This window comes from Cucurbita moschata, unplaced genomic scaffold (assembly GCF_002738365.1).
Source record: "Cucurbita moschata cultivar Rifu unplaced genomic scaffold, Cmos_1.0 Cmo_Scf00005, whole genome shotgun sequence".
In the NCBI taxonomy this organism is placed as follows: domain Eukaryota; kingdom Viridiplantae; phylum Streptophyta; class Magnoliopsida; order Cucurbitales; family Cucurbitaceae; genus Cucurbita; species Cucurbita moschata.
The window spans coordinates 3,494,867-3,519,550 of NW_019268521.1; the positions used below are offsets into that span (position 1 = coordinate 3,494,867).

Here is a 24,684-nt window from a genome sequence, read left to right on the forward strand (position 1 = left end):
ATTAATTGGTGGGATTTATTATCCAACTAAGTATGATCCTATTTATAAATATAATTAATATTAAATAATACCATATATAATAAATTGATAAATTATATAAGGTCCTATTTTTCAATTATTTTATTTTTATCTACGAATAATATCTCTTATCATTTAATAATTTTCATTGAAACAAATATGAATAAAGTGACGTGATAGTAACGGATAAGATAACAGTGCACGTGATGTTATATTACAATTATACCCTCCGTTATAATCGCTAACTATTTAAAATATTTTAGAACGTCCATTTCATTGTCACCCCTGTTTAAAATTATGACAAAGTATTACTCGGCGCTAATACTTAAAAAAATAATAAATTAGTTTTTTTTTTCCGTATTTGTCGAAATAATATAACCTAATGCTCCTCTTACTTTTAATAGATCGAGCCAAAACTATATTTTAAGGGTCCGTAAACCACAAATGGTGAACAAATTTGAAGCTCTATTTTGCAATCGGCCTAGCATTAACCGATCGAGAAAAAGACAAGTAAAGTAATCAATACTAACGAACATTATTTATTGTTTTTTTTTTTATAGATTTATTACTTTTAAGGATAAAATTGTAATTTTCATATTAGTCAATATCTTCAATATATTTTTATTGGTTTTCTTATAAGTTCCATAAATCAATGATTTTTGTTTTTAATTATTTGTTATGCTTTTTTTAGCGCTCAAATTTTCATGGCCAAATTTACAAAATATGCCATTTTACTATTAATTAAAAAAAAAAAAACTGCACCGTAAATTTACGTATAAATTACAATTGGCCGCCGCGGGAGATGTCTTCTTCTCGCTCATCCGTTTAGGTCTCTGCTGGGTCGCCATTTGACTCACAGCAGTGAACTCCCGGCGTTGGGAGTATCTCAGGGCAGGATCATGTCTGGAGGAAGGGTAGAGGAAGATGAAGAACGAACTCGTCAGAGGAAGCTTGAAGAAGCCCTCGAAATCAAATCGCTTAGGCGGATTGTCAGTGCATACCTCAAGTACGTTCTTTTTTTTTTTTTTTTTTTTTGTTTATCATATACTGGATTGTCAATTCAACGATCGAGTTTCTTCTGTTTGAAGCATATATGTATTCATTCGCATACATATATGAGTGTTTCACGCTCAGTCTTGGGCGTCGCTTTGAATTATGTAATTTCAGAAGTGTTATCGATGTATTGAATTAAGATAGTAGTGGAAACTTAAGCCGGGCAGAATCGTTGAGATTGAAGTATTGACTTGTTTCAACTGGCAGGTGGTTACAGCGGTTATCTCCATTCGTTTAAACGCATTAGAATCTTCGAGCTTTAACGTCTTAACGTGAAAAAGAAAAAGTAAAATATTGGATAGTTCTAATTTGTATTGATTCTTTTGAGTCCAATCGAAATTATGAATTGGAGCTTAGGGAACCATCTCTTTTTCTTTCTGTCAAGAAAATAAAATCTCACTTGGATTGGGAGTTTCTCTTCTTTTTCTTTCCATGTTTTCAATGCGAAGTTTCCTCCTTCCTTATTCATGAAAGGGTTTTATCCTAATTGTACAATAGCCAGTACTTGACTGCTGTCCTTCCGCTTCTCTTCGTCTTCCCTTGTCTATTGATTAATCACATTTGTTGGAAGTGGATATTTCTGTGCAATATCTCATCCCGTCATTAGTATATTGTTGAAGTAAAGTATGAATTTTGATACAGCTATCCAGAGGCTTCAGAAGAAGACGTGAAAAGATATGAAAGATCATTCAATAGGCTCCCGCCTGCCCATAAGGTAACTTGATATTTCTTCTGTCATTCGATTCTTGTTAGCTGGTAAATATCTGCCTCAAATTTTCTGATAATTATAAACTATTATATCCTCCAAACTAATGAGAGAATTATTTAATGGATATAAATCAAAATTTATTGTTTAAACAAGAAATGAGAAATTTTTCATTGATATAATGAAAAGAGATTAATGCTCAAAAGATACAAAGCTCCATAAAGGAATGAAAAGAAACACCAAGAAGGATTACAAAAGATATAAATAGCAATCCAAATAAAACTATATCCTCATCAAAGATCCAAAATAATTATCCAACTAAAACATTGAAATAGAGGCCAAGAATGCTGAGATTTGAACAAAATAGACCAAAAAAGGGAGGAGCCAAGGGAAACTGGAGAACATTTCTCATTACCTATAACTATATTTTCACATTAGCTGTGAGCTATGTGGTGAGGGGAAATGGCTATGACTTAATAATTATTACTATATTTTCAAGTTTGTTTTACATTTATCATTTTCAACACTTCCACCTGTGTAATATTTTCAAGTTAGCTTTCTTTTCACTCTCTCTAGTATTCTAATTTGTCTGTTGATCAACTTTTTTGTTACTTGTGCAGGCTCTACTATCACACTTTCCCTTGAAGTTTGAGAGACTAAGAAGGTAGACTGAAATAGCTAATTTTTATGGACAAGTATACAATTGATCATATCTTTGGCCCTGTGTTTGCAATTATGAAAAAGTACATTCATATTGGGATCACGTAATTGTTGAGGATTATTGGGAGTGAAAGATCATGGGTTATTGTTGATGTAAAAAAGTATATTATTGTTGAGTACATTCACATTGGTTAATTTAGTGGAAGATCATGGATTTATAAGTGAGGGAATACTATCTCCATTGGTATGAGGCCTTTTGGGGAAGCCCAAAGCAAAGCCATGAGAGCTTATGCTCAAAGTGGACAATATCATACCATTGCGGAGATCCGTGATTCCTAACATGGTATTAGAGCCTTGCCCTAAACTTAGGCATGTCAATAAAATCCTCAAGTGTCGAACAAAGAATTGTGAGCCTCGAAGGTGTAGTCAAAAGTGAGTAAAGATTCGAATAAAGGGTGTACTTTGTTCGAGGGCTCCAGAGAAAGGAGTCGAGCCTTGATTAAGGGGAGGCTTATATGGTACTTTGTTCGAGGGGAGGATTGTTGAGGATTATTGGGAGTGAGTCCCACATTGGTTAATTTAGTGGAAGATCATGAGTTTATAAGTGAGGAATACTATCTCCATTGGTATGAGGCCTTTTGGGGAAGCCCAAAGCAAAGCCATGAGAGCTTATGCTCAAAGTGGACAATATCATACCATTGTGGAGATTCGTGATTCCTAACATGGTATCAGAGCCATGCCCTAAACCTAACCATGCCAATAGAATCCTCAAATATCGAACAAAGAATGGCGAGCCTCGAAGGTGTAGTCAAAAGTGACTAAAGTGTCGAACAAATGGTGTACTTTGTTCGAGGGCTCCAGAGAAGGAGTCGAGCCTCAATTAAGGGGAGGCTATTCGAGAGCTCCATAAGCCTCAGGGGAGGCTTATAGTGTGCTTTGTTCGAGGGGAGGATTGTTGAGGATTATTGGGATTGGGAGTGTCCCACATTGGTTAATTTAGTGGAAGATCATGAGTTTATAAGTGAGGAATACTATCTCCATTGGTATGAGGCCTTTTGGGGAAGCCCAAAGCAAAGCCATGAGAGCTTATGCTCAAAGTGGACAATATCATACCATTATAGAGATCCGTGATTCCTAACAGTAATATCACTGTAGGGATATCAATTTTCCTTTATGTTTCTTAATGATGTTGTTTTGGATGATTTTGAAATATTAAAAAGCTCAATAATTGTTCCAAGTTTGGTGATTGGGAGAGAATGTGATTATTAGTTATACACGTGTCACGTTTTCACCCTCCTTCGGGGGTTGTGGACTTGATTCCCGTATTGTATGGTTTTTTGTTCCTTCTTAACCTTTTTGCAATTATTGATCTTTTGCAACTGTAGTTCTGCCCAGAAGTTTCAAAAAAGTAAAATAAAATAAAAACCTTCATTTACCGTTGAAAGATTATTGTGAAACTGCTGTTATTGATTCCTAATCACTTGGAAGATTTCCGTTTCCTACTCAATTCCATGGCCCTTACCACTTAGAATGTATCAAAATCAGGTGGTGGTTGGTCCTACCTAAGATTTAAATACCGATGGAGATAAAAATATTGAGATATTAATTTTAAGGAGATATTTATTGAAATATCGATGAAATATTGATGTTGACAAATAAAATTGTAGAAATTAGTTAAGTTAGAAAAATTATTTGAATTAGTGAATTAGTATTTTACACTCCTTAAGATAGTATTTTTGTTGACGAGTTTGAAAATTTGTCGATATTATTACTTAATATTGAAATTATTGATTGACTTCTTCTATCAATATTTAACTCAAAATACCAGCACATTGATGGATATTCTTTTATGCTACACCCTCAATGCAATTAAAGACATTTCCTACTTTGTGGGAGTTTTGGATGGCTTGGCTTGGGAAAACTTCTTAGGATTATTTGGGAACTTGGGCAATGATTGGGAGAGAGAGTTTTCGTTATTATTATAGCAACTAGAGGGTTTTTGTTATTTATTATTTTTAAATCACTCAAGCTAGGTTGATCTCATCTCTCGATTACTTATGAATACTATAATTTCTGGTTTATAAGCTGTTATTGGGAAAATAGTCACGGTTAGTTGAAAAATCAAACTTGTTGGTCCATGGGCTTCTTTGTGAAGTTTTGTATGTGACAATGCTGGGGGATTGAATGAAAAAGTACACTCTGTAGGGGTATGTGCAAATATATTAAATATGCATGTAAGGTAACACATACTTCCAGACAAAAGAACAGCGTTTCACATACATTTTGTTCCCTGATCTCTCCATTTGCAGGTTTTCGAAATTCTCTGTTTTTCTCTATATATAAGTTGAGCTCCATTAATGCCTATGCCATTGATAGTCTAGCCTTTATTTCATTCTAAACTGAATTTTTCTTATAAGATAGTTCGTAAACAATGTTTGAAGCAGGCCATTGTTAGCTTCATAAATCATAACTGGGTAAATTATTGAACATGGAGAGGAGAAGCTGTTGGTATGTTTACTTTTAGAATGATATTATGGAAATTTTGCAGAATGTAATTGATCGACAAATTAACTTCGCAGGTGTATTTCTACAAATTCATATTTCATCTTTAACATGCTTCAGGTATGCCCTCTTGCCCTCTTTAAGTAATAAAAATTGATTATGTATAATCCCTATAATAGAATTACGTCAAGAGCTCCCAGTTAAAAAGAAAAGGGCGACTGAATACTACTAAATTTCCACATTTATAAATTTCAAAAGTTGAAAACAACTTCATTGAATAGTTTTGAAAGTGCAATGAAATGATAAAGAATGTATTATATTTTCACTGCCAACCTAGGCATAGCTCGATTAGTGAAGGCATTTATCCTCAACCAAGAGGTCAAATGTTTGATTGTAACTGGTTTCCTTCTAAAAGAAAACCCGAAAAGAAAAAAAATTGTTCGTAATGTACCCTCGCAGAGAATACTAATAAAAAAAGCTGGTTAAATGAAAAGTTTAGTCTTTTTACTTTGAAATTTGTGTCTATTTGGTCAATGAACTTTTAAAAAAATGTTCATTAAAAAAATGCCGAATAGGTGTTTGAACTTTCAACTTTGCATCTAATAAGTCCATGAGTTTTAAAAATGTCTAACAAGTGTCTAATAATTCCTTCACATGTTTGCAAATTTAAAAAATTATAATATATCTATATAAATTTGAATTTTATTTCTAATAAAATCCTAAATTTTCAATTTTGTATCTAGTAGATTTGTGAAAAATTTATCATTGACATAAAATTCAAAATGTAGATAGCTACTCGACATTCGTATGCCAAGGTTGAATCTTGTGAACTAGATCTCCAATTGGTTAAAGTAACGTGGTCTGTTCCTTTTCCCCGGTGTTAAAATTGATGCCAGGCATTTGAACCTCCAATTGATATGAGCCAAGACACTGATTGTTGCGATGATTCATGCCCTGATCATGCCCATGACGACCAATTTTGTTGTAGAGGAGAGAAGAATGCTAATGATCATTTATTTTCTCGGGAGAGCAATGTTTGTGCTTGTGAGCCAACCTCAACAAGTGGAAGAATGTGTTGTTTAGAATCCAAACAAACCTGCTGTCCTGAAGGTGCAGTTGATTCGCCTAAGGCATCAACTATCAACAAGGTTCAGCAACAACGTGAAAATGGTTCTTTTAAATATCAATTTGTCTGGATATCTGCTTAAATTCAAATTAATTGCATAATCTATTTATCTATTATTTTTGGAAAAATTAATTATTAGTGGTCGTTCAACATGCATCGGAGATTGCTCTTTCAAATTAAAAGTTATGCTGGGGTATTTGTGTAGTGGATGTTTTTTGTCTTCTTTCTTTCAGCTGAAAAATAAGGAAACTTGACCTCTTTATATGATAGGAAGTGGAAAATGGAGTCCATCACGATCCTGCTCATAGGAATCATGATCAACATCCTGAAGAGAAGGAAGTCACGGATAAACACAGTGGACACTGTGTTTCTGATTGCAACGGCAATGTAATTTCTTTCAGTCATTACTAAATTCTACAACTTTATATGATTGTTGGACTTGATTAAAACTTCTGACATGGACTTATGAAAATCAATTAGTACGTATCTCATTATGTATTTAGTATTCTACCATGATGATGAACTCCTTCAAACTGTCAGCTCTGTCTAACTCAGAAACACATGTTTTGCCCTAATAGTATTAATTTTATTGATTTCATATAGTTTGGATGAATACTGACACAAAATGACATTGTGATTCCTTCTACATAACTTGCATTTTGATGTGATGCAGGACTGTTCATCATCTCATGAGTGGCTGGAGCCGTCTCTACAGATGAATGTTCCATTGGTTGACGTTGATAAGGTTCATTCATAGGAGCTAGTTCCATGAAAGTTTATTTATTTTTTACATCCTTTACGAGAACAGAAGACATGAACTTGAGAATTTTGTTTCAACACCTCCTAATTTTCTTATTTGAAGCACATTAGTTTATCGTCATCAAATGTGAAATTGATCAGTCATTTTTCTTTCTTGCTCAGGTCCGTTGTATTATAAGGAATATAGTCAGGGATTGGGCTACTGAGGTATGTTTTGATTATCTTTGAAGACCTCATTGTGTAAACAAATATTAATCCGCTATCTTTTCTATTCTGATGTAGGGTCAAAAAGAGCGTGATCAGTGTTATAAGCCTATCCTTGAAGAACTACATTCCCTTTTTCCAGATCGAAAAAATGAGAGGTATGCTGAATGCTTTTTTTGATTCAATTATGGTCAGCAGATTAAATAATCTGAACCTGGGGCATTATGTTTATCAGTCCTCCTGCTTGTTTAGTCCCTGGAGCTGGACTTGGACGACTGGCTCTAGAGATTTCATGTTTAGGTATGTACGTGAATTTTCTAATTAGTATCTGATTGTATAGAAAATTGACCATAGCATTGCTCAATTACAAAACAGGTTTTATAAGTCAGGGGAACGAGTTCTCATACTACATGATGATATGCTCGAGTTTTATTCTTAATCAGTAAGAAAACTTTTATGTCAAAAACCATTTACCTTTGTGCATGCACCATGTTATTGCTAAATCCGAGCAATTCACTTTCAGATATTTATATTGAAATGGCTTTCTTGAATTTTAGTACTCAAAAGGTTGGTGAATGGACAATATATCCCTGGATCCATAGCAATAGCAATTCACTTTCAGATAGTGATCAGCTTCGCCCTGTTTCAATCCCAGATATTCATCCCGCAAGGTATGTGCTTTCCTATATTCTCCTCATTTTTGGTCCATTTTCTCGGTACATAAACTATGTTATTGCTGTTATTTCTTACCAGCATCATTTTCCCCTTTGTAGTGGATAATTAATATTTTAAGTTTTAATTTTTTATCAACATGGGGATGGGAGAATTCTATGGTAACAAATTTCAAACGTAAGGAATGTCCTAATACTATGGAATAACTTATCTTTTATTGAGTGATGTCTATAGGCTTCATTCACCAGTCACCACTTTGAAGCACCGATACTTCAGCATGTTGTTCTCTGAACATTTGTTGGACACTTTACCTTGAGCTAACATATCAATTATTAGGCAGGTTGCCCTCCCTAATAATAGCTACAGCCTGCTCTCCATGTTCCTCGAAGGTCACCCATTTACTAAGAAGAGAGAAATATTAAGGGTGAATTTTATTTGGGCTTCAGTTTGGTGTTTGTGGCTTGAAGAAAACACTAAGATTTTCAACATCAAACAAAAATCCTTGGGGATTTTTCTAGATCAAGTTACTTTTGTTGGCCTTTCTTGGTGTAAATTCTATGCCCCCTTCAATTGTTATGGCTTAACTTTTCTTTGTGCGACCTTTTTCTAACTTCCTTTCCTTGGGGCTTTTGGTTCTCGCCCTCCTGTTTATTACTATTATTATTATTATTATTATCATCATCATCTTTGGGCATAAAAAACGAGAACGAGGAAAAGATTCTGAGAACAAACTTTCTTCACGAATGTCAACTTTGTTTCATAAGCATATATTATATAGTATAATAATAATTATTATTATTTTCTTTTTATAAGAAAGAATCATTTGGAAAAATGTTCATATTTCTTTTTTCATTCCTTTTGCAACTATTTAACATAATCCTAATACAGATGTGCTTTGTTTATTTATTTGATTTGTAATGGGTTTGCATAGACAAATATTTGAAATAGAACATAGGAAAGTTGTGAAATATAAATCAGAACAAAGTTCATGGATAGAGTTAAGAATAAAAGTTACGAAATTGACGTAAGATTCAAACTTGAAATTAACTTGTATGCTAGATTTGCGTTTTCACTTACCCCTTGCATCATAATTTTCCAAAGCAGCGCAGGGATCACTGAAGGTTTCTCAATGTGCGGTGGTGATTTTGTTGAAGTATACAGCGATCCAAGCCAAGTAGGTAAGCAATTGTATAAGTTGACTGCTTATATGATTAAGATACCCGTAAAGACTGCACTATGATCTCCAATCCTCACTGTAGCAACGGTACTTATGAATGATTGAATCTTTAGCTTTAATAAGGATATTGGAGAAAAACTATTATTATGATACTGTGTGCATGAAAGTTTTGATTGTTGGCTGATTTCCGCATGTTGTTTGGGATGCGTTCACAGGACTGTGGGATGCAGTTGTGACTTGTTTTTTCATTGATACTGCTCATAATATTATTGAATACATAGAGGTCATATCCAGAATCTTGAAAGATGGAGGAGTAAGAGCTCTCTCTCTCTCTCTCTCCCTCTAGTAAATATTTTAACAACAAATTGGTTTCGAACATATATTAACAAGTCAAGTGACAGGTGTGGATAAATCTGGGTCCCCTGCTATACCATTTCGCAGATATGTATGGTCAAGAAGATGTACATTTCTCATCCCTTAACTTACTGCCCCAGAACGCTCTTAGAGTCTGAACGGATTCGATTATTTATTTTTTTCAGGAAATGTCCATTGAACCAAGTCTAGAAGATGTGAAGAGAATTATATTGCATTACGGCTTTGTGTTTGAGGTAACTGTTGAGTGTAAACAATATTCATTTTTTTCTGCATCATTTATGCTAACGTGGACTTCATCAATGATTCGTTTATCTCACAGAAGGAAAGAACAGTTGAGACGACATACACAACAAATCCTAAATCAATGATGCAAGTAAGCTTTATTGTGTCTTCATTCTAGGAAACAATTTTCTTAAGATCATGAAATGTAGTCGCATTGTTTTGGTTGTTAAAGACTGAAATTCGTGTTACTCGATCTTGAAATGTCTAGAGAGAGAGATAGAATCCATTCTCATCTTGAACTTTTAAAACTCTCGTTTTTCCTCCATTTTGTTGCATTAAACGTAGAAGTTTACGCTCTTTGCAGAATCGATATTATGCTGCATTCTGGACTATGAGAAAAAAATCAACTACAGAGGACCCGACTAGTTAATCGCTCTCCCACAGTGCGCGAGTTCCTACATTGCTGCATAGTATTGTTTTTCTTTCTCTTTTTCTTTTTGTCAGAGAGTTTGCTTAGGATACAAAAAAAATTGAAGATATTTTTTTAGTGGTATTCCAACATCTAAGTAACCGATGGTATCTGCTTGCAGAGTTATTAAATTATCGGAAGTCTTTACGAGTCGATCGTTGCATTCTTTTTCTAGGTGTGTGTGCCTTGAAAATTTCAATTTTAACTGTTCCCAGTACATATGATATTTTGATGGTGAGCCGTTGTGTACTATAAAGTTGGATGTTGGATCTTTTGACAGAGGTAGAAAATGAACCACCAATAGTGGCATTGCTCTTTTTTCCTTTTTTCCTTTTTTCAATACATCTCCGAGTTCAATGACATATAGGGGTGGAGAAAGAGAATCAAACCTCTAACCTTACACCACAAATTCAAAAGTTTTTTTTTTTAGTTTAGTAGCGTGTAAGAGTGAAGATCTGAATGTGATTGTACACCTACCAATTATTTATATATGCCTTATTTGACTAGAGTTTGGTGTATTAGCCGCTAAGTTTAGGTTTAGCAAGGTTGAATTTCTATTTGCTTTTCAAGTTTTTATTATAAAAGGGGTTTGAGAGCAAAACCATCGTTAAGGAACATGACAGGATGCTATTTAGAGTGAGAGGTCATATTGTCATGGGGAAGAACCTTTCTTACTCGTTTTTCTTTCTCTCTCTATCTATTCAAGGGATGGAACGATACACGATTTTGGTGTCCCGTTAGTCGAGAATTGGAGCCTTACTATCATTAACCAATATATTTTTTTTCTCATGTCTTTTTTCTTTCGTGATTTGATATTTTGGTGTCTACATATAGAAGAACCACATCAATCAAGTTTAATGTGGTGACGATAATATAGGGGAGGTATTGCAAAAAAAAAAAAAAAAAACCTGATGATTAAATGTTTAGCATTTTACAAGATTATCTAACAACCAAATGGAGTATAGTCTAATTAAGGTGCGTGCAAGTTGACCTTGAAAGTTGTGTACATACTTACTTTTATACCTTAACTAATTATTATATATTTAAATCAGTAGAAGGTGAGATTGATATGACATCTTTGGTAAGTAGATGATTTAGAAGCATTTTTTTCGAACCATTTTCATTGGATCATTAGTGTAAGAAAGGGAGATTAGATTAGAAACTGTCTAAAATCATCATGATGAGTGTAAAATCACTTCAGTAATCTGTCAATCCAGATAATCCTTCGTTTATAAATTGAAAAAGAAAAGAAAAGAAAAAAAAAACTAAAATAAGCTGTTTGAATATTTGTTAGCATAATCATAGTTCATCGAACCATTTGTAGCTGAAATCTCCATCCCACCATCCTGGTTCAATGTGGGGATAAAGAAAAAACCCCCGATCCTCCAAACATGATTTCAATCTGTTCATGCGGACGTGAAATCCTTAATTTTCTGGAGAATCCAACTTCAAGTCCGCGAACAGAGAAGGCGTCTTGTCTCTAACGAGTTCAACAAAGTTCAGTTCCAAAGATGAAATCCAACGTCAGGTCTATTGGGGAGAAGGGAAGCTCTGTTTTTAATCAGAATTTAAGGATTACCCAGTTGGGAAAATCAGGTCGCATTGAAGAAGCTGTTGCAGTTTTCTCGCGGATGATTGAGAAGAACACTGTGACGTACAACTCGATGATCTCTGTCTATGCCAAAAATGGAAGGATAGCAAATGCACGTAAGTTGTTTGATGCAATGCCTCAAAGGAACTTGGTTTCATGGAACTCCATGATCGCGGGTTACCTGCACAATGAGTTAGTTGAGGAAGCAGCCAAACTGTTTGATAAAATGCTCAAAAGAGACCTCTACTCGTGGACTTTGATGATAACTTGTTATACACGTATTGGAGAGCTTGAGAAAGCAAGGAAGCTTTTCAATTTGCTTCCTGATAAGCAAGACATAGTTTGTTGTAATGCACTTATTGCTGGATATGCTAAGAAGAGACGGTTCGACGAGGCGAAAGAGCTATTTGATGGAATGTTGGTTAAGAATATAGTTTCTTGGAATTCTATGTTATCAGGCTACACCAAGAATGGGGAAATGCAGTCAGGGCTGCAGTTCTTTGAGGCCATGGGAGAAAGGAATGTGGTTTCATGGAATTTAATGGTTGATGGGTATATTTGGGTTGGTGATTTGGATTCTGCCTGGATGATTTTCAGGAAAATTCCGATCCCAAATGAGGTATCCTGGGTGACAATGTTCTCTGGTTTTGCCCATTATGGTAGGATCATCGAAGCCCGGAATCTGTTCGACGAGATGCCGAGTAAGAATTTGGTTTCTTGGAATGCTATGATCGGAGCTTATGTACGAAACAACCAAATCGACGATGCTTATAAGCTATTTATGGCAATGCCAGAAAAGGACTCTGTATCATGGACTACCATGATCGATGGGTATGTTCGAGTTCGTAAACTTTCTCAGGCAGGGGAAATTCTAGCTCTCATGCCTTATAAGAACATAGCAGCTCAAACAGCAATGATCAATGGCTATGTACAGAGTAGCAGAATGGATGAAGCCAATGAGATTTTCAGTCAAATTTCTGTGCGTGATAGTGTTTGTTGGAACACCATGATCACTGGCTATACTCATTGTGGAAGAATGGAAGAAGCTCTTTGTCTGTTTAGAGAAATGACATGCAAAGACATGGTTTCATGGAATACTATGATTGCTGGTTATGCTCAAGCAGGACAAATGGACAAAGCGCTAGGAATGTTTAATGAGATGCAAGAGAGGAATATTGTCTCTTGGAACTCTCTGATAACAGGATATGTGCAAAATGGGTTATACTTTGAGGCACTGAATTGTTTCATATTGATGAAACAGCAAGGGGAGAAGCCTGATCAATCAACTTTTTTGTGCTGCTTGCGGGCATCTGCCAATCTTGCAACTTTGAAAGTTGGAGTTCAACTTCACAATCTCACTATCAAGAGTGGTTTTGGCAACAACTTATTTGTTAAGAACGCAATAATAACCATGTACGCAAAAAGTGGAAGAGTTCTTCATGCTGAAAATGTCTTTTCTGAGATCAACAACAAAGATGTGGTCTCATGGAATTCTATGATAGCTGGATATGCACTAAATGGGTATGGAAAAGAAGCTGTTGAGCTTTTTGAAGAGATGTCAATAAGAGGTGTCAATCCGGATGAAGTTACCTTCACTGGATTGTTATCTGCATGCAATCATGGTGGTTTTGTGGATCAGGGTTTGAATTTGTTCAAGTGCATGACTGACACATACTTGATAAAACCCTCATCAGAGCATTATGCTTGTGTGGTTGACTTGCTTGGTCGTGTGGGTAGGCTAGAAGAAGCCATGGAAATGGTGGAGGGGATGGAAAATGTGTCAAGTGCAAAAATATGGGGTGCATTGCTATGGGCTTGTAGGATGCATCATAACTTGGATCTAGCTAAGTATTCAGCTGAGAGGCTTTTAGCACTTGAACCACAAAATGCTTCAAATTATGTACTATTATCAAACATGCATGCTGAGGTAGGGAGATGGGATATGGTTGAGAGCATCAGGGTCTTAATGAAACAAAATAAGGCTGAGAAGCAACCTGGCTGCAGTTGGATTGAAGTCGACAATCAAGTGCACTGTTTTTTACCTGAAGCTCCACCAGACTTGAGGCCAGAAATTTGCAACATATTGAGAACTGTTACTGCACAGATAAGAAACACAGTGGATATATTATGAGTGTTTACTGATATGTATCAGTTAAGAGTAAAGAGATCAGGTAGAGTGGTTTTGGAGATTTTTCCATATTCTCCATCTTTTGTAGATGAGCCAATGTCTGAACGGTCCATGAAATGCAGGTTTTGATAAACATTTCAACTTCAGCTTGTAATTCCTGATATGTTGTGAGATTCCAATAAGGGTGTAGAAACCTTTTTCTAGCAAACGCGTTTTAAAGCCTTGAGGGGAAGTCCGAAAGGAAAAGCCTAAAGAGAACAATATCTGCTAACAGTAGGCCTGGGTCGTTACAAATGGTATCAAAGCTAGATACCGGGACACCGGGCGATGTGCCAGCAAGGAGGCTGTTCCCCGAAGGGGGTAGACACGAGGCGGTGTGTCAGTAAGGACGCTAGGCCTCAAAGGAGGGTGGATTGTGAGAATCTCACATTGGTTGGTGAGGAGAACGAAACACTCTTTATAAAGGTGTGGAAACCTTTCCCCAGCAGATGCGTTTTAAAGCTTTGAGGGGAAGCTTGGGGAAGCCTGAAAGGAAAAACCCAAAAAGCGGTGAGCCTGGGTCATATATGTAATAAAAGAATAAGAGAGAGATGGGAATTAGATACCTTGCGTAAAATATTACAGAAAATCACTATACAGTTGAAATGTTAATGATCAGATATAACAGATACTAAATTATACAGTAAAGATCTGGATGTCTTCTCGTCTTGTCTTCAGAGTACTTGGATTCCTCTCATTCTCATTGACTTGTCAAGATAAACTTTTCAATATTCCTCAACAAAGTAGGAGAAAATGAGTCTGGTAAGAGAAATCCTTAACTTGAATGGAAGCCTAACATGAACACCTTTGATAAGATGAAAAAGAGCACGGTAAAAAACAGTTTATACAAAAAATGATCAGTAGATACAGCATAACAGCAAGAGGTTTCCCTTCTGCTTCATGTTTTCATCTCTGAAATTTACAATCATTCATGTCCGAACTCAAAGATGTAGCATCTAATATCCTCACTTATCCAACTGCTCTTAATGTAGCATCTAAGCTGTACTTTTCATCAGATTTCAGCGTTTTAAAGATTTTCTCTTCCTTGAGAAAATCGAAGATGAAACCGTCCTGACTTACGCCCACACAATTATGCAACCGATCGAGCCTCCTCACTGTCAGGAAGGACTATATCGAGCCTCATCATTGGCAAGTATTTCTTGGGGATCTGTGCACCTGCCTGCATGCACACTTCAACCACGGCAGGAGCCTTACCATAAAATCTCTTTAATGTACCGATCAATGGTGAGCCTTTTGGATCAGGAACATGCCAAACATAATTTGGAGGCAGTACTTCGTCTAAAGTTGCATCCTGCCAACCATGCTTTCCATCCCTCCATTGGTGCTTAAATTCTCCACATAGCTTAGCATTATGACCCCATGGTCCCACATGAACCTCGGAGCAGTACCCGCAAGCCTTCACTGTATACTTCCTCATCAACATCCTTACACCAGACCTAACAGTTTCATATGCCTCGATTGTTTCTTGAGCAATTCTAGGGACATCTACAGGTGGAGGAGGTGCAAATCGTTGAGAAGCCCCTTGTGTATCGAAATCAAGAAGAGGGTAAGAATCAGCAGATTGCCAAGGCTTAGGCTCCTCAATATTTCCACCTCGATCAATTACCTTCTTTCCGATCATTCGAATGGGTTTAGTCCTCCTACGTGACGGGTACTCTGGTATATCCACACCGGCCTGGATGCAGAGCTCTACAACAGCTGGAATTCTATCATATTCAAATCGTGTTTCATGCTTAATGCGCCGACCAAAAGGATCGTAGAGATGGTATGACTCAATAGGGACTAAGACATCGTTGATAGAACCAGTAACCCATGAGTGGAAGCTTCGACGCTTTTCATTGGTAGGACCAAGACAATCTTGAATACGGTGGCCTGATTGGGCTACATGAACTTCTGAACATTCCCTACACAGAATCAAAGGACGAACTAATATTCAGCATAGCTATGAATTTTACAATTAACTCACTGAAAGACTAGAAATACACAGCTAAACAAGATCTCCAAAAATATGCTATACGGAAATTTCTCAACCAGAAAAGATCTACCTGCAAGCATATACTGGAATAACATGTAAAAGATGGGAAAGGCCCTTAATCAAAATTTTCCAAGCATCCAGTAGTTCATGAGCAACAGGTATCAAATCAGGGACAAGCAAACCATTTTTCCCAGGTTCAAGCGGTTTCTCTATACCCTTTTGTGCAAGCTCTTTGTCAGCTTTAGCAGCCTGCTTGATTTGCTTCAGGGGAATAGGATAGGGTTTCTTTTTCCTTTTAGGCAATATGGTTGGAAGATCCACATTCTGACGATACACTTCTCGTCTCTTCGAAATGGGATCTTTTCCGTATTCCTGACTGGTATAGGATAAAGTCCTTAATGATGTTGGCACTTCTTGAGACAACAGTTTGTGCGCAAACTGCAACAGAAGAATATTACAACATCTTATTTGTCTTGAAGAGTTTATCACAAGAGATAGAATAACACAAAAATCAATAGAAATTCCGATCTTCATCACGAGACTGATCGGATCTGCCTTATCTTCAAGTATAAAGTGAAATCACGGCTCATGTAAAAGGATGTCCTCAGAGTCAGAGATACGAAATATTGAAGAAGGAATAAAAACTTTACAAACGTCAACGAGCAGTGAACGACTGATAATTACACGATGGTATACATGGCTAGATGAAACAGAATCATCATTTACCAAAACTAAGAATATTCATGTTAAAATTTTTGAAAGAGTACTTCATGATTTCGAAGTATGAATACAAACCAAGATCATGATGTGACTATAAACACGTCTTGGTAAAGGACCCCAAATCCATAGCCAGGCATGTCATTTCATCAACAAAATCACTAGAAAAAAGAAAAAAGAAAGCAGCAGAACACAAAAATTTCGTAGACGCGATTTGGTTAAGTATCTAAACCTTCACTCGAGGAGTATGTGATCTTAGTGCAGACAAGTGCCGGCTCATAAACTCCACATTGCCAATGAAGAAACCTACAAGCATGCAGCGAAATCAGTCAGACATAATCTCAATCAATCGTTCTACAATGACACGCCTCTCAGACATCAATTGAAATCAAATGGCAGTAGTTCCCAAGCAGTTACGGAGTCGGATAGCCTCCAACTAGTGAACAACAACGGAGCAATGAAAGAAACCATTCCTATAATTCAAGACAAAATTCCAAACTCACAGGAAAAAGAAAAACAAATTTCTACCAGTTTGAGATGGATCCAAAAAACAAGTAGAAACCGCCGGAAGCATCTGGAGCATCAAGTCGCCGATTCTCTAGCCAGCTCGTCCCCTTGTAAAAGAAACCAAACATGATATCGGTGCCAACAGAACACAAATCAAGCAGAAAGCATATTCCACCGATTCGAACAATAAGAATCCAAGCACTACGCCACACAGTCACCGGGAGATTAAAATTACAACAACAATATTTAGCAAACTTCAAATTTTCAGAAACAAAAACAATGGAGAATTGAGAGCTAAGCTATAATATAGCAGTAATTTCGAACAGTTCAAAGAAAATACACCGTGAAGTTGAAGAAGGTGCTGTGGTTACCGCCGGAGCCGAGGGAGAAAGAGAAACTCCTCGATTCTGTCTGAAGAAGTGGGAAGTAACAAAATTTTCGATTTTTCTTTTTTAATTTTTTTTTGTTTTGATTTATTTATATATAAATAATACTAAATTAATAAAAATATCCGTAAACATAAAAAATTATTTTAAAATTTTAAAATTTTTAATAATATCCTAAAATTTATTTAAAAAAATATAAAATTACATTTTTTTAAATAATTCAAAGAATGAATTAGAAATTTTATCCACCAAATTAATATCTTGTTATATATATATATTTTTTAGAATATTATTATAAATAATTACAAGATATTAAATTAGAAAAATACCAAAATATATATTTAACTTAATTTTTTTCCTATTATAAAATACCAAAATAAGATTTTTTTTTTTAATTTAATGACTTCATAATTACAACAATATCGTTAATTTAATAATTTTTTTAATTTTTTTTCTTTAGTTGAATTATCTGTAGACCGAAAATTGCGACCACAACTCGCAGTATTTTCAAATACAACGCCACTGAACGATTGGCTACACGCCACGTGTACATTTGACCACGTGGCAAATAATCATTGGCCGTATGACTTCACGCTTTCCACGTAGGATCTTCCCATAAATTCCCGAACTTCCCTCCCTCGTCTCAGTATTACTATAAGTAGAAAGAGAGAGATTTTGGGTTTTCCTTCAACGTTTCTCGTTGTCAACTAAACAAAGCTTCGTCATGGGCAATGGCATCAACGTTTTGCTGGTTTCCTTCTCCTTCTGAATCGCCATTGTTGCTGCCCTGCTCCCGATCCTCTGCTTTTTTGGTAGATTTTCTTAATGTTGTTTTTTTTTTCTGATTTGTTTCGCGCTCTTTTTTGTGTAAATGGTTGTTAATTTGAAGCTTTTTCGATCTGTTTGTTTTATAATGTGGCTGAATTGTATTGAAATGCATGTTTGATGTGTTTTTTTTTTTTTTATTGTTTTGTTGCTGTTTGGGCAGAGTTGAAGAGTAGAGAATGGCGTCGATCTTAATGAAGTTCGGGTTATTGTTTTTTGTTTTTTCTCTAATTTTCTATCCGTCGGATTCTGCTGTTTCGAGCATAGATCTGGGGTCTGAATCGGTTAAAGTTGCAGTCGTGAATTTGAAACCTGGACAGAGTCCAATTTCGATCGCGATCAATGAAATGTCGAAGCGTAAATCTCCGGCTTTGGTGTCTTTTCAATCGGGAACTCGTCTAATCGGCGAAGAAGCGGCTGGTCTCGTTGCCCGGTATCCTAATAAGGTGTTTTCCCAAATCAGGGACATGGTTGGGAAGCCTTATAACTATGTTAAAATGTTGACAGACTCATTGTACTTACCGTTTGATATTGTGGAAGATTCAAGGGGTGCTGTTGGTTTCAAAACTGATGACAATGTGATTGTTTACTCGGTTGAGGAATTGTTGGCAATGATTTTGGCTTATGCTTCGAATTTAGCTGAGTTTCATTCGAAAGTGCCGGTGAAAGATGCTGTAATTTCTGTGCCACCGTACTTTGGGCAAGCAGAGAGAAGAGCACTACTCCAAGCAGCGCAACTGGCTGGGATAAATTTACTTTCATTGATCAATGAACATTCGGGTGCAGCGCTACAATATGGTATTGATAAGAATTTTGCCAATGAGTCGAGGCATGTTATTTTCTACGATATGGGTTCAAGCAATACTTACGCGGCCCTTGTTTATTTTTCGTCTTACAATGCGAAAGAGTACGGGAAGACTGTGTCAGTCAACCAATTTCAGGTAAATTATGCTCAACATAGTTTCAAGTAGCCATTGGTTGTTTTTCAAACTAATTCTGATTTATCCACTTGCTGCAGTCAAATTGTTATTTTTTTGTTTGAATGTTATTATTGGTATAAAAAACGGATCCTCCAGACCCTTCCTATGAAAATATAGATGCTTTTATTCGAGATTCTGAAATTTTGTTGATAGTTTGTATTTGGGAGTTTAGTTAATTTCGCGACCGAGGGTCTGGCTTGGTTTAACCTCAATTCGACCTTGGGTGACTATGTCCAGAAGAACACTAGGATTAATAGCTTTATCTATATTTAATTGTTACTCTTGCCTTAGTTTAGTCTTGGTAGATGAAAGAACTGTCCTGGATAAAAAAAAATATATATATTGCAGTATTGCACCATGCAAGGTTATCGGATTTAAAAACTGGACTGTGTATAAAAGGGCAATGATGCAACGCCAGACTACTCTGTTGAGAACGTTAGATTAATGAGATTGAAGCCAAAATGTGGACGATTTAGAGGCTTGTTTATGTTTCAGTTTTGCCTTTTAACCAGATCTAGTTTGCATGAACGATGACCCTTTACAGAAAAACTGGTACTTTGTAGTTTAATCTTGGTGATTAAAAAATGGAAGTTATATTATCGGCACTGTTATTATTATTCTCCAAGTTGACAATGTTCAGCCTTTATTTTCCAATGGTAAATATTTTGTGGTTTTCGCTCTTTATACTAGTGCTTCTGTGCCTTGCCATATCTTAGCAACTTTGGCATACTGTATAGGTGAAGGATGTTAGATGGGACCCAGAACTCGGGGGCCAGAATATGGAATTACGGCTGGTTGAATATTTTGCTGATCAGTTCAATAAACAAGTTGGGAATGGTGTGGATGTAAGGAACCATCCCAAGGCTATGGCAAAATTGAAGAAACAAGTTAAACGAACTAAAGAAATTTTGAGTGCAAATACAGCCGCTCCAATATCAGTTGAATCTCTCTATGATGATCGAGATTTTAGGTAAGTAGAGTTCTTCATAAGGAACCTTTTTTCAAATGTATGTACATATATTTGGTAACTTAAGTGCTGTATTTGCCATAGTATTCAACAAAAATAGCTTCATGGTATGGTTGAATATCTTAGAACTATAGAGAAAAGGTGTATAGACTGCTGAAAACATTGCGTAAACTCATGAGCAACAATTTCTACTCTTTATGTAGCTTTTACGTGATAGCCGTCCTTTCTTATTTACCAAATATGCATTTCCTGTGTGTGTGCATCCCCATCTTGCTACTCATAAGTGGAATTATGAGCTTATGATGCCTTGGCCCTATGAATCATGAATACTGTTGCTTTATTCTGATCTTCTTGGTAACCTGTTTCTATTTCAGGAGCACCATAACACGGGAAAAGTTCGAAGAGTTGTGTGGGGATTTGTGGGATAAATCTCTTTTACCCGTGAAAGAACTGTTAAAGCATTCAGGTTTAAAAATGGATGATATATATGCTGTGGAATTGATTGGAGGTGCTACACGGGTTCCAAAATTACAGGTTGGAAGTCAACTGTCTTCCTCTTTATTTCAAACGTTATTTTTCTTTGTAATTGTAGCTTTTGTTCCTGTGTTTACTTTTCATTATCATCTTGCAACCTTCGAATATGATGGTTTTTTTCACCCTCCACATGCTGATGCTTTTGTCATTGTAATTTCTCAAAGGAATAGCACTGCGATCAGTTTATCTCAATGGAATTTTCCTAGTTCCTTGCTAGATATATTTTCAGCTGAAAATTGGTACCCGTATGTGCCTGCTTTTCTTGTTCCTCAAAAGTTGAAGCCAATGGACGAAAGAAAGCAATTACTTAATTTTCTTTCAAAAAACTAGAAACAAAGTTCAAGGACAATACAAATACAAAGAAGCCTATGAAGAGTAAATAAGATCACCTCAATTAATACAATTGTAATTTCTGAATCATAGCTAAAGCTTTATGATTGACGCAATTTCACTTGGGATGAATTTAGATCTATGTTCCCTTCTGACATGCACCTACATGCCAGGAACAGTGATTAGACACATGTATCCTTTCAAATGTTTTTTTTTCTTTTCAAGTAAATTATGAATAAATTATTATTAATTGAAAAGATAATAACTGTTTATCATTTCTCCTTTTATTGTTAAATTGTTATTTAACAGGTATGGTGTGACGCACAGCTATCAGTTTATGGTCATTATCCTCTGTTAATAATAAGCATTTTCCTTTTTCATAATTGGTCTGAAATAAATAGTTTGATTTTAGTCTGTTCACTCTTTAATTTCTTCAATTGAGTCTTGAGAATTTTTCTGTTAAGAATAATTCTTTTTTCTTCCCCTTCTGACAGGCAAAACTCCAGGAGTTCCTTGGAAGGAATGAGCTGGACAAACATCTGGATGCTGATGAAGCTATTGTACTTGGTGCAGCTCTCCATGCTGCCAATTTAAGTGATGGAATCAAATTGAACCGTAAGCTTGGAATGGTGGATGGTTCTCCCTATGGATTGGTTGTTGAGTTAGATGGCCCTGATCTCGTAAAGGATGAGAACACTAGGCAAGTGCTTGTACCACGCATGAAGAAACTCCCCAGTAAGGTGAATAAATGATATTGACCTATTAAAACATGAATCTTCAGTAAAGTTCTCAACTATTTTTCTTACTGTAACGAATTTTTGGACTTGCATGCATCATAGATGTATAGATCAGTCGTCCACAATAAGGATTTTGAAGTTTCACTTGCATATGAGAACGATCTTCTTCCACCTGGTGTCAGCGCTCCCATATTTGCTCAATATGCTGTTTCTGGTTTGACGGATACTAATGAGAAGTAAGGACTGCCAATTACCTGAGCTACTAGCCGATCTATTTAATCAAGCTACTAGCCTTTGAGCTTAACAGATAATATGCTGGGTTCCAAATCTCACCGTGTGATTTCTTTTAATGTACTCCTTAGGTATTCAACTCGGAACTTGTCATCTCCCATCAAGGCAACATTACACTTCTCTCTCAGTAGAAGTGGAATTTTGTCTTTGGATCGGGCAGATGCTGTTATTGAGATATCAGAATGGGTAGATGTACCTAAGAAGAATGTTTCAGTTGAGAATTCAACAATTGCTTCCTCCAATGCAACTGTGGAGGATTCTGGAAAGACTTCAGAAGGAAAGAATGAGACCTTGATCCCTGAAAATGGTGGGGTTGATAACACATCCAACCCAAGTACAGAGGAACAAGGTACACCTGAGCTTGCTACTGAGAAAAAGCTGAAAAAGCGAACTTTCAGAGTTCCACTCAAGGTTAGTGCAGTGGCTATTTTGTTGTGAATTATTAAATTGATTAGCAATTAGACCTCGTGTTCCTTGTAGGAGTTAATTCGGTATGGATTAATATATTTTTAAGACTTATTTTATCTTCATTCTCTGTTTTGTTATATGATTTAAAGATCGTTGAGAAGACTGTGGGGCCAGGAATTCCTCTTTCCAAAGAATCTTTTGCTGAAGCCAAAAGTAAATTAGAAGCACTGGACAAAAAGGATGCAGAGAGAAGAAGAACTGCCGAGCTTAAAAATAACTTGGAAGGATATATATACGCTACCAAGGAGAAGGTTAGGGGTTCATCATTCTTAAATTGCTGTGAGATTTTTTGAGTTCTTATTTATAAGAAGCATAATAATATTAGTCAATTTTAATCCCATTAATTTCAATTAGAGGACTTGAAGTGTCAGAACAAAAATTAAAAAGGAAAAACAAATCAAAGCAGGAACTATTATGTTGTTATATTTTAGGTTATTTACTGTTTTGTATTAAATTATTTGCCCGCTTGAAAACTTAGTTTCTAGTAATAGGTTGCTTACCTTCTCCATCTCATAGACATAGTTGACATTATGAACTGGACTTCTCTAATATGAATATACAAACTGTGAATAAATAGGTTAGGGTAAGCTATAAAATGTGTTTTAGCAGATACAAAGAATAATACCATAATTAGGCTTATCAATTTGTGATTGCCAAGAATATTGTTCGGATGATACATACATAATCATTATATGCTTCCTTGTTTAGACCTTGTAAGGGTTAAAGTACTGGAATATCCATATTTTATCACAATTGGATTTGGATCCACATATTCTCTTAGGCAAGGATGACATATAATTCATTTTTGAAAGCGTGGCTCTGGGTTTCCTCTTCTATCCTTACCACTATGAATATCAGTAGCCCACTGTCTTATTCTTTGCTGTAGTTTTCTACAACTTCTGTAGCAATCCTTCTCATGCCTATTTTTATTGATTTGTTTTATTATTCATGCCAGTTTGAAACCTCCAATGAGTTGGATCAAGTTTGTACAAGTGAGGAACGTCAAGCTTTTAATGAGAAACTTGATGAGGTTAGGATTTTCTTTTGGTGGTATTGGGATGATGCTTGTCACGAAGCTTATATCACTACTTTTTTATCTTTAGGTACAAGATTGGCTATATATGGATGGTGAAGATGCTTCTGCTACAGAATTTCAAGAACGCCTTGACATGTTAAAAGGCATTGGTGACCCCATATTCTTCAGGTACTTATAAATGACTGGAGTGCCTTATGTCTGTAAATTGTACTGAGCTTAGCATCCCAATATTAGTGTGCTATGTTACCAAAGTCAACATTATGGCCAATAAGGTTTTACCGATCTATTTCCTTAATCTAGATTGAAAGAGCTAACTGCAAGACCTCAGGCTGTTGGAGCAGCTCGCAAATATCTTCTTGGCCTGCAAACGGTATGCCTGTTTTTTATTATTTGAATTTAATTTTTTTTTATATGTGTTTGATGCTCATGCATGCAAAACCTTAACTGGCCAAGATATTGAATGGTTCCATCAATCTAAAGTCTGCCTTACAAGGATTCTGTTCTGATGGTTAGGGTTCATTTTTGGAAGGATCTTGGCATTTAGATATTACTCTCTAGTTGTAGTATTCGTGACCAGATTGTTTTTATACCTTGCTAAGAATATCCTGATTTCTTCTCTTATTTCTCCAATGTGTAATTCCTCTTTTGTTGATATAGTGTGTTCTTGTGCCCTTTGTGATGGTGAGTTCAGAGTTAGCTTCTCTATGTTCTATAATTAGACGTGTAATCTCTTCTGAGTAAAGAGATTATCTCCTGGGATGTCTTTACTTTCAATTTGTAGCACAAATGTTCCGTTTCTTTTCCCTTCTTATTTCTCCCCTTTCTTCTCTGAATTGTGGAGGCTGAAAGGTTTTAGACGATCACGCTTAGGGAAGGTTAGTGGGTTGACTTTATTTAGTAATCTTCCATTTCGTTCCCAATTATTTTCTTTTGTGTACGTGTGTATTGAAGGATTTGAATCACTTGTGCTAATGCCCTTATGCAAAGGCCGATTACTTTGTCAAGCTGGTTTAATTGTTGTGTGGAACTTATGGTTAGAAAGAAAGAGAAGTTTTTAGGTTTTGATAATTCATATACATGTGAAGAAATTTATGGTCTAGTGCATTTTAACGCTTGTCCTTTTGGATTTATTCATCTGATCTAAATCCTTTTCTAACTTTTCTTTTTCTTTTTCCTTTCCTTCTTCGTCCCCCCCCCCCCCCCCCCCCC

General features: G+C 36.0%; 4 protein-coding genes across 7 annotated transcripts in view; 3 read left to right on the top strand and 1 right to left on the bottom strand.

The window, feature by feature from the left end:
• The first annotated feature begins 818 nt into the window (after nt 1-818).
• Nucleotides 819-10,269, top strand: LOC111442769 (carnosine N-methyltransferase-like). Of its 2 annotated transcripts, none has more exons than XM_023080284.1 (18): nt 819-1,024; nt 1,714-1,786; nt 2,398-2,441; nt 5,017-5,059; nt 5,836-6,087; nt 6,336-6,452; nt 6,739-6,810; nt 6,987-7,031; nt 7,107-7,186; nt 7,264-7,328; nt 7,404-7,470; nt 7,586-7,699; nt 8,802-8,878; nt 9,093-9,190; nt 9,279-9,338; nt 9,417-9,485; nt 9,572-9,625; nt 9,839-10,269. In XM_023080284.1, the coding sequence occupies exons 1-18, from the start codon at nt 918-920 to the stop codon at nt 9,902-9,904; spliced, it is 1,503 nt and encodes a 500-aa protein (XP_022936052.1). In that variant the 5' UTR covers nt 819-917; the 3' UTR covers nt 9,905-10,269. The 2 variants fall into 2 exon arrangements, with proteins under 2 accessions (XP_022936052.1, XP_022936053.1); XM_023080285.1 differs by having other exon boundaries at nt 8,805-8,878.
• A 1,050-nt stretch (nt 10,270-11,319) lies between these two features.
• Nucleotides 11,320-13,875, top strand: LOC111442768 (pentatricopeptide repeat-containing protein At4g02750-like). The gene has a single exon (XM_023080283.1). It carries the CDS (start codon nt 11,455-11,457, stop codon nt 13,663-13,665), a length of 2,211 nt encoding a protein of 736 aa, XP_022936051.1. The 5' UTR covers nt 11,320-11,454; the 3' UTR covers nt 13,666-13,875.
• A 370-nt stretch (nt 13,876-14,245) lies between these two features.
• LOC111443573 (APO protein 1, chloroplastic) lies at nt 14,246-17,379 on the bottom strand. Of its 3 annotated transcripts, none has more exons than XM_023081442.1 (5): nt 17,293-17,379; nt 16,943-17,028; nt 16,647-16,720; nt 15,768-16,135; nt 14,246-15,626 (listed from the first exon to the last, which is right to left on the bottom strand). In XM_023081442.1, the coding sequence occupies exons 2-5, from the start codon at nt 16,995-16,997 to the stop codon at nt 14,792-14,794; spliced, it is 1,332 nt and encodes a 443-aa protein (XP_022937210.1). In that variant the 5' UTR covers nt 16,998-17,028; nt 17,293-17,379; the 3' UTR covers nt 14,246-14,791. The 3 variants fall into 3 exon arrangements, with proteins under 3 accessions (XP_022937210.1, XP_022937211.1, XP_022937209.1); XM_023081443.1 differs by having other exon boundaries at nt 17,264-17,360; XM_023081441.1 differs by having other exon boundaries at nt 16,943-17,357.
• A 579-nt stretch (nt 17,380-17,958) lies between these two features.
• Nucleotides 17,959-24,684, top strand: part of LOC111443214 (heat shock 70 kDa protein 17-like) — a 9,231-nt gene continuing 2,505 nt past the window's right edge. Inside the window, exons 1-11 of the mRNA XM_023080932.1 lie at nt 17,959-18,119; nt 18,296-19,073; nt 19,850-20,082; nt 20,454-20,613; nt 21,438-21,683; nt 21,783-21,916; nt 22,043-22,382; nt 22,529-22,690; nt 23,395-23,469; nt 23,543-23,643; nt 23,776-23,845. Coding sequence (XP_022936700.1) covers nt 18,312-19,073; nt 19,850-20,082; nt 20,454-20,613; nt 21,438-21,683; nt 21,783-21,916; nt 22,043-22,382; nt 22,529-22,690; nt 23,395-23,469; nt 23,543-23,643; nt 23,776-23,845 — 2,283 coding nt within the window. The 5' untranslated portion in view covers nt 17,959-18,119; nt 18,296-18,311. The remainder of the gene's footprint in view (nt 18,120-18,295; nt 19,074-19,849; nt 20,083-20,453; nt 20,614-21,437; nt 21,684-21,782; nt 21,917-22,042; nt 22,383-22,528; nt 22,691-23,394; nt 23,470-23,542; nt 23,644-23,775; nt 23,846-24,684) is intronic.